At 41.7% G+C, this 18,966-nt stretch overlaps 1 protein-coding gene across 2 annotated transcripts in view; it reads left to right on the plus strand.

The window, feature by feature from the left end:
- LOC307154420 (NACHT, LRR and PYD domains-containing protein 1 homolog) overlaps window positions 1-18,966 on the plus strand; it is a 29,863-nt gene that overhangs the window by 4,597 nt on the left and 6,300 nt on the right. For both annotated transcript variants that reach the window (XM_079864346.1, XM_079864347.1), the window contains exons 4-5: window positions 8,062-8,108; window positions 8,189-8,771. In XM_079864346.1, coding sequence (XP_079720472.1) covers window positions 8,062-8,108; window positions 8,189-8,771 — 630 coding nt within the window. The remainder of the gene's footprint in view (window positions 1-8,061; window positions 8,109-8,188; window positions 8,772-18,966) is intronic.

The raw sequence follows: 18,966 nt of genomic DNA on the forward strand, positions 1-18,966 counted from the left end.
AAAAACATATAACACATATCAAAATTGGCTACAACATTGGGTTTGTGCTGATCCTCCATTTGCTGATATTTCACAACATGTTTTGGCCAGTACCAATAAATACATATTTTCCTTTGTTTTGAAACAACACAGAGTCTCTCCTGTGCAGAGACTATAAACACATTATTCTTCATTTTAGTTAGTTTAGAGCTAAATCTATTTCTCCTTCAGTTTCAGAGTTGTGAGGTCTCTGTGAATAGGGCTTAAGACTGATTTACTGGTATTTCTCTAAAGCTCCTGATCACACACGATCTCTAAACTGTAATTTTCTATTAATTGTCTGTAATTTTCTAGCTGTAGTGTGATCTTCTTTTCTATTAATATTCCTGCAAACGAGGAATAAGACAGAAATAGTCAAATTCACTCAGTATTACTTGATCTATTCCAGCACTCCCTCAATTACAATCAAGCACAATTAACTAGACAGTTGTGTTGTAAGCAGTAAAACAGTCCAGTTCTTTATAGTCAAACTCATTTATTATGTTTGATAATGAACATTTCTGTCCACCCCAGACTGCTGATGGTCTTTATCTGTCCACCTCTGTGAAAATATCCACAGTTAAAAACACTGATTTATAGAAGACTTGACACATTATTCAGCTTGAGCTTATTGATGGAGGATATAGAGTTCATGTTGGCTAGTTAAACATAAACATAACTGGACAATTATGTGTGAATTAAACTCTCATTATAGTATATATGTGTTTGTTATATTAGATTGTTTGTTATTAGTGAGTAACATCACAGGTGTCAGTCGCAGCATTATATACTAGCTTTATATTTTCTCTCTGTCAAACTGCCTGTCAAATAGTTTTTATAGTAAACTGTTTGTATGTTGTTGGTTTTGAATTGTTGGTAATACTTTACAATAAGGTCCCATTAGTTAACATTCGTTAATGCATTAAAGGGCACCTATTATGCCCCTTTTCACAAGATGTAAAATAAGTCTCTGATGTCCCCAGAGTGTGTATGTGAAGTTTCAGCTCAAAATACCCAACAGATCATTTTTTACAGCATGTTTAAATTGTCACTTTTGGTGCTCAGAAAAACGCGCTGTTTTAGTGTGTGCCCTTTAATGCAAATGAGCTGCTGCTGGACGGCACAGGGGGCGGAGCTTTCATTTTCATTTTTCATTTCATATTTTATTTCATTCTTTTGAAAAAGAAATGAAAAGGAGCAGAAAGAAGATAAACTTATAATATCTGCCCCTTATCAACATAAGTTAAATTACAATTCCAAAGAGGTGCGCTTACAACACACGTCTACTTTGCAACACATATACAAAGTCATAAATTAAATCACATTTTCCTGCTAAATAGCAGCATTATATTTCTCTATTAGTAATGCTTTTACACACTTCTTAAAAACAAAAAAACGATGTTGAAGTTTTAATTTCACTATTTAGATTGTTCCACAGTTGTATTGAGACACATCTTTCCTTTAATTTTGTTCTAAACTCTGGTTTCTGAAAGACTTCAGTTCCTCTTAAATTGAATCTACTAACTCTCTTGATGAATCTGTTTTGCAATTTATCAGGTAATGTTTTCAGGTGAGCTTTATACATAATTTTTAGAAGGCTAAATTCTAATAAGTCATTAAATTTTAAGGTTTTTAACTGTATAAATATTGGATTTGTGTGGGCCCTATATTCACTTCCATTTACAACGCGAATGGCACGTTTTTGTAATTTAAAAACTGGTTCTATATAAGTCTTATTTGCACTTCCCCATGCTTCAATGCAATAGGTCAGATGTGGAACAATCAATGAATTATATAACAAAAACAAGGCACATTTATTAAAGGGGGGGGGGGGTACAATGGTGTTTCATGTATTCAGAGTTGTTTACAGTGTTAAAGAGATGGATTCTCATGCTAAACATGGCCAAAGTTTAAAAAAAATATTTTGGACGAATAACGGAGAATTTCTGTGCCGAAAATCTTACTTCCGGGTTGGTACAAGTTTCGGCTGGTTTTTTTCGATCGTGGATCTAATGACGTAGATGAGAGTGGAACTCCTTATATGAGCATTTCTCTCGGAAAAGCGCGCCCGCGCACACGTCGACTAGAGGAGAGCGAGACCGCGCACATCAACGCGCTTCAACAGGAAATCATCGGCAGCCAGCGCTACATAGGATTTGTTCAAGAATGTCTCCAAAAAAGTGTGTTTTTGGATGTGAGGGAAAGCTTACCATGTTCAGCTTTCCAAAGAACCCAGCGTTACAGGAACAGTAGATGCAGTTTGTTTTTCCGGGGCAGCAACGGAGTGTACCAAGTGCGGTTGTGTGTTCTGGTCATTTCAGTGACGAATGTTTTATTAACAAGGCCCAGGTCGACGCTGGATTTGCAAATCGTTTGCTATTAAAACGTGGAGCGGTCCCAGTGATAAAAGACCCCATTCATGTAAGTACAACTGGATCAGATTTCTGTCTTTTGCTGGAAATCAAGCACTACCGCTTGACTCTATAGCGCCGCCTCCAGGACCTCGGCTTTTTCCGGAGAGAATCGGAAAGCTGTATTTTTCTTTTATAAATATAATAAAACTAAACACTTTTTGGGGATATTAAAGATGCACCACTACTCTATAGGTACTCAAGATTAACATGAGATTAGGTGAAACTGTGCATGTTATGTACCCTTTAACAGATTCTTTTACCTTATGTAACACGGCTATAATTTGGGATACCCTAGATTTAACATGGTCGATATGGAATTTCCATGTCAACTGTTCATCGATCACAACACCTAAAAACTTAAATTCATGAGTCCTTTCAATCTGTACTCCTTGTACTGACAATGCTGCATCAAAATCCTTATTTATACAACTAAAAATCATAAATTTTGTCTTACTAATATTTAAAGACAGTCTATTGGCGTTAAACCATCTCATAATTTTCCCAAACTCATACTCTACAACTTGTAATACGTCATTTATATTTTTGCCAACATAAAATAAAGTATACAAAACAAAATACATTTTAGTAACTTAGAAACATTTGCTATATCATTCACATAAAGAAGAAAAAGTACTGGACCTAGTACCGATCCCTGGGATACACCACAAGTTATTGGACAATTGTTTGATTTTGTGTTATTGATTTCAACAAACTGCTCTCTTTCTTTTAAATAGCTTTTGACCCACTGATGAGCTATGCCTCTTATACCATATTTATATAGTTTACTCAATAATATTTCATGGTCTAAGGTGTCGAACGCTTTTTGCAAGTCCACGAAGACACTTACAGTAACATATTTCTTATCCATAGCATTGGTTACTTCTACCAGTTCCAAAATTGCTGCTGCAGTTGAATGATTTGAGCGAAATCCAAATTGACTATTTAACAATTCATTTTTATCCAAAATTTTTTTTAATCTAAACACCAATAATTTTTCTAAAATTTTAGATAACTGTGGTAACAGGGATATGGGTCTATAATTCGAAACATCATTTTTATTTCCTTTTTTGAAAAGTGGAACCACTTTGGCTATTTTCATACGTTCTGGAAATTTTCCTGTAGTGAATGACAAATTACAAATATAAGTAAAAGGCTCAACAATGACGTCTATAATTTGCTTTATCAGTGACATATTCATATCTGTATAATCATTTGACTTTTTATTTGCAAATTCATACACAATTTTCAAAATTTCACTCGCTTGTACCCTCTCAAGGAAAATGCTGTTAACACTATGTGGAATAATACTACCATCAATGTTTTCATCTGGGATGTTTTGTACTAAATTGGAGCCAATGTTTACAAAATAATTATTTAATTCGTTTGCAATTTCTTCTGTCGCATATATATATCTGAGTTGTCCTTGGTTATAAAATCAGGAGTGATAATTTTGGCCTTGCCTTTATGCAAGACTGTATGTATTACACCCCATGTGTTTTTGATACATGCCTTTACTTTTGTCTATCAGATTGGTGTAATAATCCTTTTTTTGTTTTCTTATAATTGATACAAGTTTGTTTTTATATTTTTTATATCTGCACTCTGCATCTTCTGTTCTTTTTTTAAGAAACATTCTATACAGATAATTTTTTTTTACAAGCGTTTTTCAACCCATTTGTCATCCAAGGGTTATCAAAGGATTTTTTCGCAGTTTGAGCACAGATTTTGATTTGTTTACAATTTTTATCATATGAATTAATAAGTGTGGTCATGAAAGCATTATAAGCATTATTTAAGTCATTCGTATATACTTGATCCCAGTTTTGTCTCTTAAGATCTTCTTTAAAATCCTCAATAGCTTTACTAGACTTATCCCTTATGACAACGAGAGAGTTATCTTGCATAGTATTAATACAGAAATTGTCATAAATTATAAATACAGGGAGATGATCACTCACATCTGTCATGAAAATACCATTTATAATTTCACCGTGTATATTTATATATATATTATCAATAATCGTGGCACTATGAGTTGTGATTCTGGTTGGTTTGGTTATCATTGGGCATAAACCTGCAATTTCCATATAATTCTTAAAGTCATTAGTTGCTACTATGCTACCCAAATCTATATTGAAATCACCACATACAATTACTGATTTGTTCTTTACATCCTCAAACATTTCTATAATTTTTTATAAACAAATCAGTAACAGGCCCAGGTGGTCTATAAACACAAGTGATTAACACATTTTTTCTATCGTTAATGTTTCCATCAAATCAGTCACAGCTATAGTTTTGTGCTCAACAACTTTACATTTCAGTTTAGCATCAACATAGAGGGCAACACCTCCTCCACCTTTCCCCATCCTGTTTACATAAAACATGTTGTAACCGTTGATCTGTACACTGTCAACTTGCATTTCCTTCAACCAGGTTTCTGTTACAGCAATCACTTTAAATGTCCGTTTTAGATCGCTAAGAAAGTTGTTAATCTTTGATAATTTACATTTCAAACTTTGGCTATTAAAGTGTATGATGGAAAATGCGTCATCAGAAAACCTTTGTGTAGTCCCATTAAACTCTTGTGTTGTAAAGTAGTGACATTCCCCAGGCACTAGTATATTATGCGCAAAGACAGTTTCCATATCAAATATTTTGTCACTGTTTATATCAACATTTGGGACCATAATCGAAAGTGTGAGTACTTGGATCGAATAGACATTCTAATAAAATCATACAGGCCCAGTCCAACAACAAGATAAATCCATTGATCTGACCACAAATTCCCATTTTGACAAAATTATATTCATTCCCACAGGGTTTAACATCGGCATATCTTGAGGTGTATCGAAAATGCAAAAAGGAATATGTCTCATTATTTAAATTGTTCTAAGTCTGTTAAGTCTCTTAACATCAAAACTTTAGCTTGTTCCGGATTTGACCCATTTAGTTGAATAAATACCTTACAATTTCTTGCCCATGTCGCCTCGATTTTTCCAATTTTTCGCAGGGAGCGGGCTTCTCTTGCAATATTTGCCATTTTCTGCGTTAAATGCTCATTCAGATACACCGCTGTTCCTCTCAACTTTTTTGGCTCAGCATTTCAGTTTTGTTTTTCCGATTTACGAAGTGCATGACAATAGCAGGCCTCGTCTTGTCTTTGCGTGGTAGAGTATGGCACGCCGAGATGGTTTTCGGATCCACATGTATATCCTTCTCTGTCAAAAATTGAAGAACTTGCCTTTCCAGTGTTTGCAAATCAGCTTTCTCCGCATCCTCACTGACATTGCTACCACTTGCAACAGCTTTCGCATAAGACTGAGGTTTGATGGTCAGGCCAGTAATTATTACATCCTCCATTCGCATGTGTTGTTCAATGTTATCGAGCCTTCTCTCGAGTTCATTGATTATTTTGTCTTTTGCGCTTATCATGTCTTTCAGTTGTTTCACCTCTTCTATAACTTGCGTTAGCTTTGTCAGCTGTTCGGTGACTTTGACAAGTTCCCCAGACATATGACTGAGCGACTTGCGTATTTCCTCCATATCGCTTTCCATTTTAGGCTCAGTTTTCTTAGGCGGTGCCATTTCCAAGATCTCCAGAGCTTCTTTGAATTTCTTACTTCCAATTTAGCAAGACTAACCGTTGTAAACTCTTAAGTCTGCAGAGCTCTCACAGAGCGCGACCATCTTGGAACGTGACGTGATCACCCTTGAGCTTCAAGAGCTCGCACTCAGTCTCAGGACAATCTCATCTCACGGAATGATGATAATATCAGAAACTCTCAGTAACAGTGTTCATTTCGACCTGGAGTCTGACAATAATGCCTACAGAGTCAGAGTGCTGTATAGAGATGGAACAGGTATAGTTTAGTTTAATAACGGTTATAACGTATTTGTCATCTGCTTGTATGTATCCACTATTAATAGCCTACAAGTCTGCTGTTTCGGACCAGGTCTGAATGATGATCAAACATGTACTGATGAGTTTAATAAAGTTTATTGTACATCACACAAAAGATGAAGCGTCAGTTTTACTTCAGAAAATCACTGTAAGAGCTGAGTAAACACAGTAAGTTATAAGAAGTGTGCAAGTACATAAACGAATTTCGGGAGAGTTGAGGGAGCATTTTCTTTGAAAACAAAATAATTCCACCTCATCTTGGCTGCCTTAGATTTGGGGAGTAAATAGTGAGAGCTATGTGGATTAATACATCCAGCCACACAACACCTATTGTAGGCTACAACGCTGGGAGACACTCTCGTCAGTGCAGCAGCTGTGCACTCGATCAGGGCAGGTCTATGTTGAAACGGCAGTGTCTGTCAACACTCGTGGGCGGGGCCTGTGCTTAGTGACGTCACTAAAGCCGCATTCTGAAAACAGGTCGTTGGGAGACACTGCTGATGATTTATGGGGATTAATTAAAAAGGAGTGAGTGGATTTTTATCACTATTGGGAGGTTGTGTACACACACTGCCAACACACATTTATGTCCCCTTTAAATACCCAGACCAGAACAAAATGGTTATACCAATATTGTTTAGAGTTGTTTTGGGTCAATCCATGCAGTGGTTAAAGTGGGATTTGGCAGGTGGGGGAACCCTCAAATTTTGTGTTGGTGCAACAGGGAAAAATGACTCACGTGGGACAACATATTGAGTATTGTGGTATAGTAATACTTTTTGGGACAAGAGTGTCACTGTGGCACAATACTTATTTAATACTTATTTTAATGTTTTTATTTTGGTCCACCTACATCTACACTGATATGATGATGTTAAAATTGCTGAACACCACGATATGGAACACAACCTTGTTTTTCACAATGTAAATGTAAAGATAAAAATGTGAAGTCAAAACTGACTCAAATGTGAGGTAGTTAGGGGGGTTCGGGGGCATGCTCCCCCGAGAAATTTTTGGATTTCTCTGACCTACATATGTGCAAAAAAAAAAAAGAAAAAAAAAGAAATAGCTTTAAAATTTTGTCATTAGATATTTGTCAACACCTGCTCTCTCCTCATCTTCATCTTTCTCTTTCTCTCAGTCTTCTTATCCTGCCCTATTTTTTCCCCTCCTAAAGCTGAACTTTGACTGATAGTCTTTTCATTTTCGTCTGTGTCAGTGAAGAAAGTAAACAAAGGATCAACTGATATTTATATGTTTTATGAATCATTTTCTGAGACGAGTTCTCGAGACTTTGTCCATCTATGGAAACAAACACGCTGTCACAATCATCTAAAAAACAATCGCATGCAAATGAGCTTCTCTACTTATTATTGTGAAATTGATTTCATTATATTTGCTATTAGTATTCACTATACTGCAAAATCAGTGAATCAGGTGTGTTTGATTAGGGAGACAGGAGCAGGGTTGAAGAACACTGCTCTATACTGCAAAATCCTAATGTGTTTATTCAACTGTGTGTGTCTAATGTAAAATACTGGACAAATCCAACAAACTCTTATTGATTTGATACGGGACGCTTCATTTTACCTGTAAATATATGAGACGATCTAGTGTTTTACGGGACGGATGGCAACCTAGTCACAGAACAGATTGTGTGTGTGTGTGTGTGTGTTTCTTGTGTTTCCTTTAGAAATTAATATGAATCATGTTTGTGTTTTATAGTGTGGATCATTGTGGAGAGTTCAGAATGACAGCAGGATTACACAAATGTAGGTCTACACACACAATCATTTAGTGCTTTATTGTTGATTTGTGTCATTTAGTGAAATGTTTCTCTTCTTGTGTTCAGATGCCTGTGATCTCACACTGGATCCAAACACAGCATACACTCGACTCATTCTGTCTGATGAGAACAGGACAGTGACGTATGTGTCTGAGCGTCAGCCGTATCCTGATCATCCAGAGAGATTTGATGAGTGGCCTCAGGTTCTGTGTGGAGAGAGTCTGACTGGACGCTGTTACTGGGAGGCTGAATGGAGCGGATATTATGCTGGTATATCAGTGGCATATAAAGGAATCAGCAGGAAAGGAGAGAGTGAAGATGACAGTGTGTTTGGATGGAATGACAAATCCTGGATTCTGTTCTGCTCTAATAACGGATTCTTTGTCCGTCACAATAATTACTACACTGATATTCCTGTCGTCTCTTCATCCTCTAAGAGAGCAGGAGTGTATGTGGACGTGTCGGCCGGCACTCTGTCCTTCTACAGCATCTCTGACACACACACACTCACACACTTACACACACTCAACACCACATTCACTGAACCCCTCTATGCTGGATTTGGGGTTTATGATGATGACTCCTCAGTGTCTCTGTGTGACATTAAACAGCGTCCTGAGAGAAACAACAGTGATACACACACAACCGGGTGAGTGAAATATACTGTGTCTTAGTGAAGGATTTTTCCAGACTGAATAATAGTTCAATCCTCTGTTCTTCATACATCACTAAACACTAGAGATGCACCATATTGGGTTTGTGCTTATACTCCATATGCTGATATTTCACAACATGTTTTGGCCAGTACCAATAAATACATATTTTCCTTAGTTTTGAAACAACACAGAGTCTCTCCTGTGCAGAGACTATAAACACATTATTCTTCATTTTAGTTAGTTTAGAGCTAAATCTATTTCTCCTTCAGTTTCAGAGTTGTGAGGTCTCTGTGAATAGGGCTTAAGACTGATTTACTGGTATTTCTCAAAAGCTCCTGATCACACACGATCTCTAATCTGTAATTTGCTATTAATTTTCTGTAATTTTCTAGCTGTAGTGTGATCTTCTTTTCTATTAATATTCCTGCAGACGAGGAATAAGACAGAAATAGTCAAATTCACTCAGTATTATTTGATCTATTCCAGCACTCCCTCAATTACAATCAAGCACAATTAACTGTAGACAGTTGTGTTGTAAGCAGTAAAACAGTCCAGTTCTTTATAGTCAAACTCATTTATTATGTTTGATAATTAACATTTCTGTCCACCCCAGACTGCTGATGGTCTTTATCTGTCCACCTCTGTGAAAATATCCACAGTTAAAAACACTGATTTATAGAAGACTGGACACATTATTCAGCTTGAGCTTATTGATGGAGGATATAGAGTTCATGTTGGCTAGTTAAACATAAACATAACTGGACAATTATGTGTGAATTAAACTCTCATTATAGTCAGTCATCTTCATTTATATAGCGCTTTTAACAATGTAGATTGTTTCAAAGCAACTTTACAGAGATACATGTATAATTTAAGGTAACAGAGATTGTTTTGGCTTTATAGTGGTACTTTAAGTTATTTTCCAGCTAAAGTTAGTTTTGATTGATTCGCTTCCATCGCAACAATCATTTGTTATTAAATTTGGGGCCGCTAAGACAACACCATTCTCTCTACACAGACTTTAAACGCGAACCTGTGATAAATGTTGATGGCGTTCACATGCGCATTAAGAATTGGTTCTATAGTTAGGTGCGTTTGAATATATGTGCGCAGGTCACATCACTTCGGGGTAGGTAGGTAAACGAATTTTCCCGATGACGCTTTATCTGTGGAGTGGGAAAGGGATCCTCCATAGGGAGAGACTAGTTGGCACTTCAGCACTGCGTTGTCATCGGGTCCAGGCGAAGGTCCTTCATCAGATCTGGATACGGCCTGGATCCGGCAGGCTGCGGGAAAACCTCGGGATAAACACAGACACTAAAATTAGCGTAGATGCCATTCTTCTCATGATGTAACGAGTACATCAGGATTTATGGGAAGTGTTCCCGGTTCCAGCTGACCTAATCTATGCAGCCTAACATTAAATTATAGAAGTCTATAATGTATTATGTGAATGCTAGGTCAAAGAGATGTGTCTTTAATCTGGCTTTGAACTGACAGAGTGTGTCTGCTTCCCGGACAATGGTAGGAAGACTGTTCCAGAGTTTTGGTGCTAAATAGGAGAAAGATCTACCGCCAGCAGTCGATTTTGATATTTTAGGTATTATCAACTGGCCGGAATTTTGAGATCGCAATAGACGTGAAGGACTATAATGCGTTAAGAGCTCGCTCAAGCACTGCGGAGCTAAACCATTTAGTACTTTGTAAGTGATCAGCAATATTTTAAAATTGATGCGATGTTTAATAGGGAGCCAGTGCAGTTTTGACAGAACTGGGCTAATATGGTCATACTTCCTGGTTCTGGTAAGAACTCGAGCTGCTGCGTTTTGAACCAGCTGTAGTTTGTTTATTAAGCGTGCAGGGCAACCACCCAGTAGAGCATTACAATAATCTAGCCTTGAGGTCATGAACGCATGAACTAATTGTTCCGCATTTGTCAATGAGAGCATATGACGTAATTTAGATATATTTTTAAGACGGAAAAATGTGGTTTTACAGATACTAGACACGTGACTTTCAAATGAAAGATTGGTATCAAAGAGCACACCCAGGTTCCTAACCGACGACGAAGACTTAACAGAGCAGCCATCAAGTGTTAGACAGTATTCTAGGTTTCTACGTGAGGAAGTTTTTTGTCCAATAATTCGAATCTCTGTTTTTTCAGAATTTAGAAGTAGGAAATTACGAGTCATCCAATTTTTTTTAATTTTTTTTTTTTTTTATTATGGTGATTTTTTTTGCCTTTATTGTGATAGAATAGTATAGAGTGGACAGGAAGCGAGGTGGGAGAGAGACGGGGGACGGGATCGGGAAAGGTCCACGAGCCGGGATTCGAACTCGGGTCGCCCGAAGCACAACGGCGCTATATGTCGGCGCGCTGACCACGAGGCTCTCGGTGCCGACGAGTCATCCAATTTTTTATATCAGCTATGCATTCTGTTAATTTAGTGAATTGGTAAGTTTCGTTAGGTTTTGAAGAAATATACAGCTGAGTATCGTCGACATAACAGTGAAAGCTAATGCCATGTTTCCTAATGATATCTCCTAATGGTAGCATGTACAGAGTGTGTGTGTGTGTGTGTGTGTGTGTGTGTGTGTGTGGCATGTACAGAGTGAACAGCAGCGGTCCTAGTACTGAGCCTTGTGGTACGCCATACTGAACTTGTGATCGATGAGACATCTCTTCATTTACTGCTACAAACTGATAACGGTCAGATAAGTATGATTTAAACCATGCTAGTGCAATTCCACTAATCCAACATAGTTTTCTAATCTATTTAAAAGAATGTTGTGGTCGATAGTATCAAATGCAGCACTAAGATCGAGTAACACTAATAGAGAGATACAACCACTATCGGATGATAAGAGCAAATCATTCGTGACTCTAACGAGAGCTGTCTCGGTACTATGGTATGGTCTAAATCCGGACTGGAAATCCTCGCAGATATCATTTCTTTCAAGAAAGGAACACAGTGTGAGGATACTGCTTTTTATAGTATCTTTGACAGAAAAGGTAGATTCGAGATCTGTCATGATGTGAGAACGAGGAAGCAATAGCAGGTGCAATAAACTCTTTATTTGAGACACAGATGAACATACAAGGCAACAACACTGGCGGGTGACGCAGGGACCTCGATGGTCAGACACGGGTGAGTCTGGGCTGGTGCTGAGTGAAGTGACGGTGATGGTGAATTCCGGCGTGAATGACGAACAGAACAGCGAACAGGAATCCAGGAACAAACACCACACGATCACAGAAACGGGAACAGGAACACAGGATCAGGACACCAAGACTTCAACAACGATCTGACAATGGAGAGGAGAAAACGGTGAGTATTTATGGAAGTGATGATGAGTCGCAGCTGGCGCCGATGATGATTGCAGATTGATGAATGAGCATGATTGCTCCGGCCACACCCACAGATCCACGCGACACACACACACACACACATACACAAATAACAAATGCACGAGACAAAAAGAAAGCAATGCATTCGTGAACCGTGACAGTACCCCCCCTCCTAGGAACGCCTCCTGGCGTTCCCAGACTCCCTTACCTGTCGATTGTAATCATCGATAAGGGAGTGATCCAGAATGTCTCTCGTAGGTACCCAACTCCTCTCCTCCGGACCGTAACCTTCCCAGTCCACCAAGTACTGGACTCCGCGTCCCCTCCGCCTAGAGTCCAGAATACGATTTACTGAATAAGTAGGTTCCCCATCTACGAGACGCGGCGGGGGAGGAACCGGGACTGGCGGGTTAATCGCTGATCGAAACACAGGCTTAATCTTGGATACATGGAAAACGGGGTGAATTCTCCTGTACGCTGGAGGAAGGTTGAGGCGGACTGCCACCGGACTAATGATCTTGGTGACAGTGAACGGGCCAATGAATTTGGGTGCGAGCTTATTAGAGACGGAACGGAGAGGAATATTCTTAGTAGAAAGCCACACTTTTTGACCAACGACGTATACGGGAGGCTTAGACCGGTGGCGATCGGCTTTAGCCTTGGTGCGCGACCTCACCTGGAGTAGAGTCTCACGGGCTCTAGTCCAGGTGCGGTGACACCTCTGGACAAAGGCGTGTGCGGAGGGGACCGCGACCTCGGACTCCAGACTGGGAAAGATAGGTGGCTGGTAACCTACACTACACTCAAACGGAGACAGGCCCGAGGATGACACTGGTAACGTATTGTGGGCGTACTCCACCATAGACAGTTGCTGACTCCAGGAAGAAGGATTCTTGGATACCAAACACCGCAACATTCTTTCCAGATCCTGGTTGGCTCTCTCGGTCTGGCCATTGCTCTGGGGATGAAACCCTGAGGATAGACTGACAGTCGCGCCCAGTAATTTACAAAACTCTTGCCAAAATTTGGACACAAATTGGGGTCCTCTGTCGGAGACCACGTCAATCGGGAGGCCATGTAAACGAAAGACGTGATCTACGACGGTCACCGCTGTCTCCTTGGCTGAGGGTAATTTGGGCAAGGGAATAAAGTGAGTCGCCTTCGAGAACCGGTCCACCACGGTTAAAACTACCATGTTGCCCTGAGAGGGCGGGAGGGCGGTAATAAAATCTAGTGCGATATGGGACCAGGGTCTCGAAGGGACAGGCAGCGGTTGGAGTAACCCATCTGGGAGTCGATTGGAAGACTTACCAATGGCACAAACCGAGCAAGCCAAAACAAAACTGTGAATGTCCCGGGCCATAAGTGGCCACCAGAATCGTTGCTTAACCAGAAAACTAGTATGGGTCACTCCTGGATGACAGGCTACGTTGGAACAATGCCCCCACTGAATAACATCTGACCGTAATCCCTCCGGCACAAATAAACGGTTCGGTGGGCAACCGACCGGGGGCGTTACCCCTTCTAAGGCCTTCTTGACCTTCGATTCAACCTCCCATGTGAGTATGGAGACAAATAGGGTCTCGGGTAAAATGCACTCGGGAGTAACCAGGCGTTCGGAACGATCAAAAATGCCGATAAAGAATCGGGTTTGATGTTTTTGGAACCCGGGCGGTACGAGAGAGTAAAATCAAAACGACCGAAAAAAAGTGCCCACCGAGCCTGCCTGGAGTTCAATCTTTTAGCGGACCTGATATATTCCAAATTCTTGTGATCGGTCCAGACGATAAAAGGTACCCCCGACCCTTCTAACCAGTGACGCCATTCCTCCAACGCTAACTTGACTGCCAACAACTCTCTGTTACCAATGTCATAGTTACGTTCGGCTGGGGACAAGCGATGGGATAAAAACGCGCAGGGATGCATCTTCTCGTCTGTGGAAGAACGTTGGGACAACACTGCACCTACCCCCACCTCTGACGCGTCGACCTCCACCACAAACTGACGTGAGGAATCAGGGGCTATCAGAATAGGGGCCGAAACAAAGCGGTCCTTCAGTTTGGCAAACACGGCTTCAGCCGTGTCTGACCACCTGAACGTAGTTCTGGGGGAGGTCAAGGCAGTCAGAGGTGCGGCTAGTTGGCTGAAGTTACGAATAAAACGTCGGTAGAAGTTGGCGAATCCCAGAAACCTCTGCAGGGCCTTGCGGGAATCTGGGATTGGCCACTCCACCACAGCCTTAACCTTCTCAGGGTCCATACGTACTCCCTCAGACGAAATGATGTACCCAAGAAATGGAACCGACTGTGCGTGGAACTCGCATTTCTCTGCCTTGACAAAAAGCCCATTCTCTAGCAACCTCTGAAGCACTCGTCGGACGTGCTGCACATGTTCCTGGAGAGAAGAAGAAAAAATCAATGTCATCCAGGTAGACATATATGAACTGATCGACCATATCTCGCAGCACGTCATTGACGAGGGCCTGGAAGACTGCTGGGGAGTTGGACAACCCGAAGGGCATGACCAAGTATTCAAAGTGACCCCTGGGGGTGTTAAAAGCAGTCTTCCATTCATCCCCCTCCCTGATGCGGACCAAATGATAAGCATTACGCAAGTCCAATTTCGTGAAGAGTGACGCTCCCTGCAATCTCTCGAAAGCTGAAGACATCAACGGCAAAGGATAAGTATTCTTTACCGTGATGTTGTTCAGCCCCCGGTAATCAATACAAGGTCGCAGAGATCCGTCCTTCTTCCCCACAAAAAAGAACCCCGCCCCCGCTGGAGAAGAGGAAGGGCGAATGAACTTCGTTGCTAGAGAATCAGAAATGTATTTCTCTATGGCCTCCCTTTCTGGAGCAGAAAGCGAATATAACTTGCCCTTAGGCGGAGATTTACCTGGCAATAAATCTATGGCACAGTCGTAGGGACGATGCGGAGGCAGAGAAGCAGCTCGAGACTTACTGAACACCTCCTTCAGGTCGTGGTACTCCGCGGGCACGTTAGACAAATCCACTGCTTTCTCCTGTAACACAGACATAGGAACAGACGAACAGGCAGACACAAGACAGGACTCATGACATTTAGTGCTCCACTCCGTAATGGACCTCCGGTGCCAGTCCACTCTAGGGTTGTGTTGAGTCAGCCAAGGATGTCCGAATACTATGGGTGCAAGAGGTGAGTCCATGATGTAGAATGACAGAGTCTCTGAGTGGTTACCAGATGTGATGAGGGTAATGGGACCAGTAGATAGTGAAATCATAGGAAGCTCTTGACCATTGAGTGCGTGAACAGAAATGTCATGTGGGAGTGACTGAAGGGGAATCTGAAGGATGTGTGCGAGAGTGCAGTCCATAAAGTTTCCTTCCGCCCCGGAGTCCAATAGTGCTTGACAGTCGTGTTGGCTTGTTGACCATCTTAGTCTTACCGGGAGGAGGGTAGATGTCGATGAGGTCTTCTCGGCGGAGATCCCACCCGATAGTAGCCTCACTGTTACTATCGGGCGTGGCCCTTTTACCGGACACGTGTTCGAAAAATGTCCAGCTCCGCCGCAGTAAAGGCAAAGGCCTTGGGACCTCCGCCTCTCCTTCTCCTCCCGGGAAAGCCGAGCTCGCCCTACCTGCATGGGCTCGGGATCGTAGGTAGGGCTGACCGCGTCCGTGCCGCTGGACCGCAGACTCTCTGCTCCTCCAAGAGCTCGACTGGAAAGGACGCGTCGCTCGACTCTTGACAGTCTGGCATCAACTCGTAGTGCTAACTCAATCAGTCCATCCAAGGTAGTGGGCAGGTCCAGGGCGTAGATCTCCCTCTGGACGCGGTCAGCCAGCCCATGCAGGAACATGTCCCACTGCGCCTCGTCGTTCCATTGGCACTCTGCTGCGAGAGTCCGGAATTCGATCGAATAGTCCGAAACTGACCTCTCTCCCTGGCGAAGTTCGGCGAGCACCCTCGCCGCCTCTCTACCGGCGACCGCATGGTCGAAGACTCGCTTCATGGCGGCGGAGAGTGCCTGGAACGACTCGCAGCATGGGTCCTGGTTTTCCCACACCGCCGTTCCCCAAAGTGCCGCTCTCTCAGTCAGCAGTGAAAGGACGAATGCGACCTTGGATCGCTCATTGTTGAAGGTTCTCGGTTGCAGTGCAAAGTGCATTGAGCATCCAGTCAGGAACGCTCGACAGAAACTGGGTTCTCCGGCATACCTCTCAGGCACAGGTAAGCGAGGTTCCGACTGGGAGAGAGGATCCGATGGTGTGGGAGGAACGGCCGGTGTGGGCGGCGCAGTGGGAGCTCGCAGTTGTTGAATTTGCTGGGTGAGCTCGGACACCTGCGCCACCAGAGCCTGAACAGCACGGCCAGTGTTGTTAAAGGGCCATGAAACCCTAAGCCAAATTTTCTGAGATTTTAACACAGGTATGTGTGTTGAACACCATTGAAGACAATGTTAGCATCTGTTAGATTTAATAGTAGGGGGAAAATGGTTAAATTTTAGTTTTTTTCCGCTATTTTCGTCTTCCGGTTTTAAAATCTTCATCGTGCCCACGTCACAGGCTGTGACGTGGCAGAGTACTATAGTACTTTGATGACTCATCGGTGTCTCATAATTATTCATGTGCTGAGTTTTCTTATCCAATGAGAAGACACTTTCTCTTAATTATTCATGACACCACGGGGAACTTTCCAATGACAGACATGACATGTCAAACTGTGATATCGCGTAGCTGATGAGAGAGGCAATGATGGGACGCGCGTTTGTTTTCGTGGTGCAAAAGTTCCAGTGCATCTTTCCTCGCGATGCTGCCCGAGCTGGACTCCGGCCATCACCCACGGACACATCTAAATATGTGTGTGTAGCAACCATTCAACGGGAGAATGGTGGACTTCGGCCTTGTACACCAATGCAGGTTTCGTCTTGCGAGTGATGCGGTTCCGAGGACTTTCTATCGCTTCAGAGGTGTGTCGTGTGTGTGTGTGTGTGTGTGTGTGTGTGTGTGTGTCTAAAATGTAACCCTGGCCGTTTTACATGCCTTTTGTTAAATAATCACTCGTTATTAAAATTTAGATATTTCGATAATACCTCAATTGTATGGAACGTATGCGTGCAAATTTCTATGTCACTGTCCATCTTTACTATGTGGGTTTAGGGGGCGCGTAGATCCAGGCTATGTAGCCCACGGAACGTTTTTTTTTTTTTAAGCGGAAAATGTATTATTTTCAAATATATGCATTTATAGTGTGTATATAAACAAATATATATTTTATAATGACATAAACGTTATATGTTTTAAATACAATTAGACTTAATGTAGGCAAATATATGTAGCAGGGCATTCAGTTACTTTTGAAAGGACAAAAATAAGGCATCAGTGTATTTCATTAGACTTTAACTTTGCCAGCTATAATTTTTTTTTTTTTTTTTTTTAGCATTTCCTCACATTTTACCACTGATTTTTAGTGACAGTCGATATGCATGGGCCATTGCGATGACAGTTTCCCCCTCTCCTCTCTTCTCCTCTGCCGTGCCATGCCACACCCACTCCCCTCCCTTCTTCTCACAGCCACCACGCCCATTTAAGTTGCATTTTTCAAAAAGATTGTGAGCTAGACTTGAGCTGAAAGAGGGGGGTTTCATGACCCTTTAAGCCCCTCCTCCTGGGCGTCCATGCGTTGAAGACTGCTGTTGACGAACGTCTCCATGGAAATCTGAGCTCCGCTTGCTGCTTCCATGCCATGGTCAGATCGTTCTGTCATGATGTGAGAACGAGGAAGCAATAGCAGGTGCAATAAACTCTTTATTTGAGACACAGATGAACATACAAGGCAACAACACTGGCGGGTGATGCAGGGACCTCGATGGTCAGACACGGGTGAGTCTGGGCTGGTGCTGAGTGAAGTGACGGTGATGGTGAATTCCGGCGTGAATGACGAACAGAACAGCGAACAGGAATCCAGGAACAAACACCACACGATCACAGAAACGGGAACAGGAACACAGGATCAGGACACCAGACAGCACAAGACTTCAACAACGATCTGACAATGGAGAGGAGAAAACGGTGAGTATTTATGGAAGTGATGATGAGTCGCAGCTGGCGCCGATGATGATTGCAGATTGATGAATGAGCATGATTGCTCCGGCCACACCCACAGATCCACGCGACACACACACACACATACACAAATAACAAATGCACGAGACAAAAAGAAAGCAATGCATTCATGAACCGTGACAAGATCGGCCTGTAATAGACTAATTCTGTAGGATCAAGTTGCGTTTTTTTAACAAGCGGTTTAATCATAGCCAGCTTAAAGGTTTTTGGTACGTATCCTAATGACAAAGACGAATTAATGATATTAAGAAGAGGATCTAGGACCTCTGGAAGCATCTCTTTCAGTAGCTTAGTCGGTATAGGGTCTAACATACATGTTGTAGATTTAGATGATTTAACGAGTTTGGTAAATTCTTCCTCTCCTATAGCAACGAATGAATCAAATTTTTCCTCCGGGAGACTACAATGCACTGCCTGATGCGATACTGTAGTAGACGGTTGCATAGTAATAATTTTCTCCCTGATATTATCAATTTTATAAGTGAAGAAGTTCATAAAGTCATTACTGCTGTGCTGCTTGGAAACTTCTGTGTTTGAAGCTTTCTTTTTCGTTAGTTTAGCCACCGTTTCAAATAAATATCTAGGATTATGTTTATTTTCTTTCTAATAGGTTTGAAAAATAAGCAGATCGAGCAGCTTTTAAGGCCTCTCTGTAAGCAATCGAGCTCTCCTTCCATGAAATGCGAAATACCTCTAGTTTTGTTTTCTTCCAGTTGCGCTCCATCTCTCTGGCTG

The sequence above is a fragment of the Squalius cephalus genome, assembly GCF_949319135.1.
Source record: "Squalius cephalus genome assembly, chromosome: 2".
NCBI classification, from domain to species: Eukaryota; Metazoa; Chordata; class Actinopteri; order Cypriniformes; family Leuciscidae; genus Squalius; species Squalius cephalus.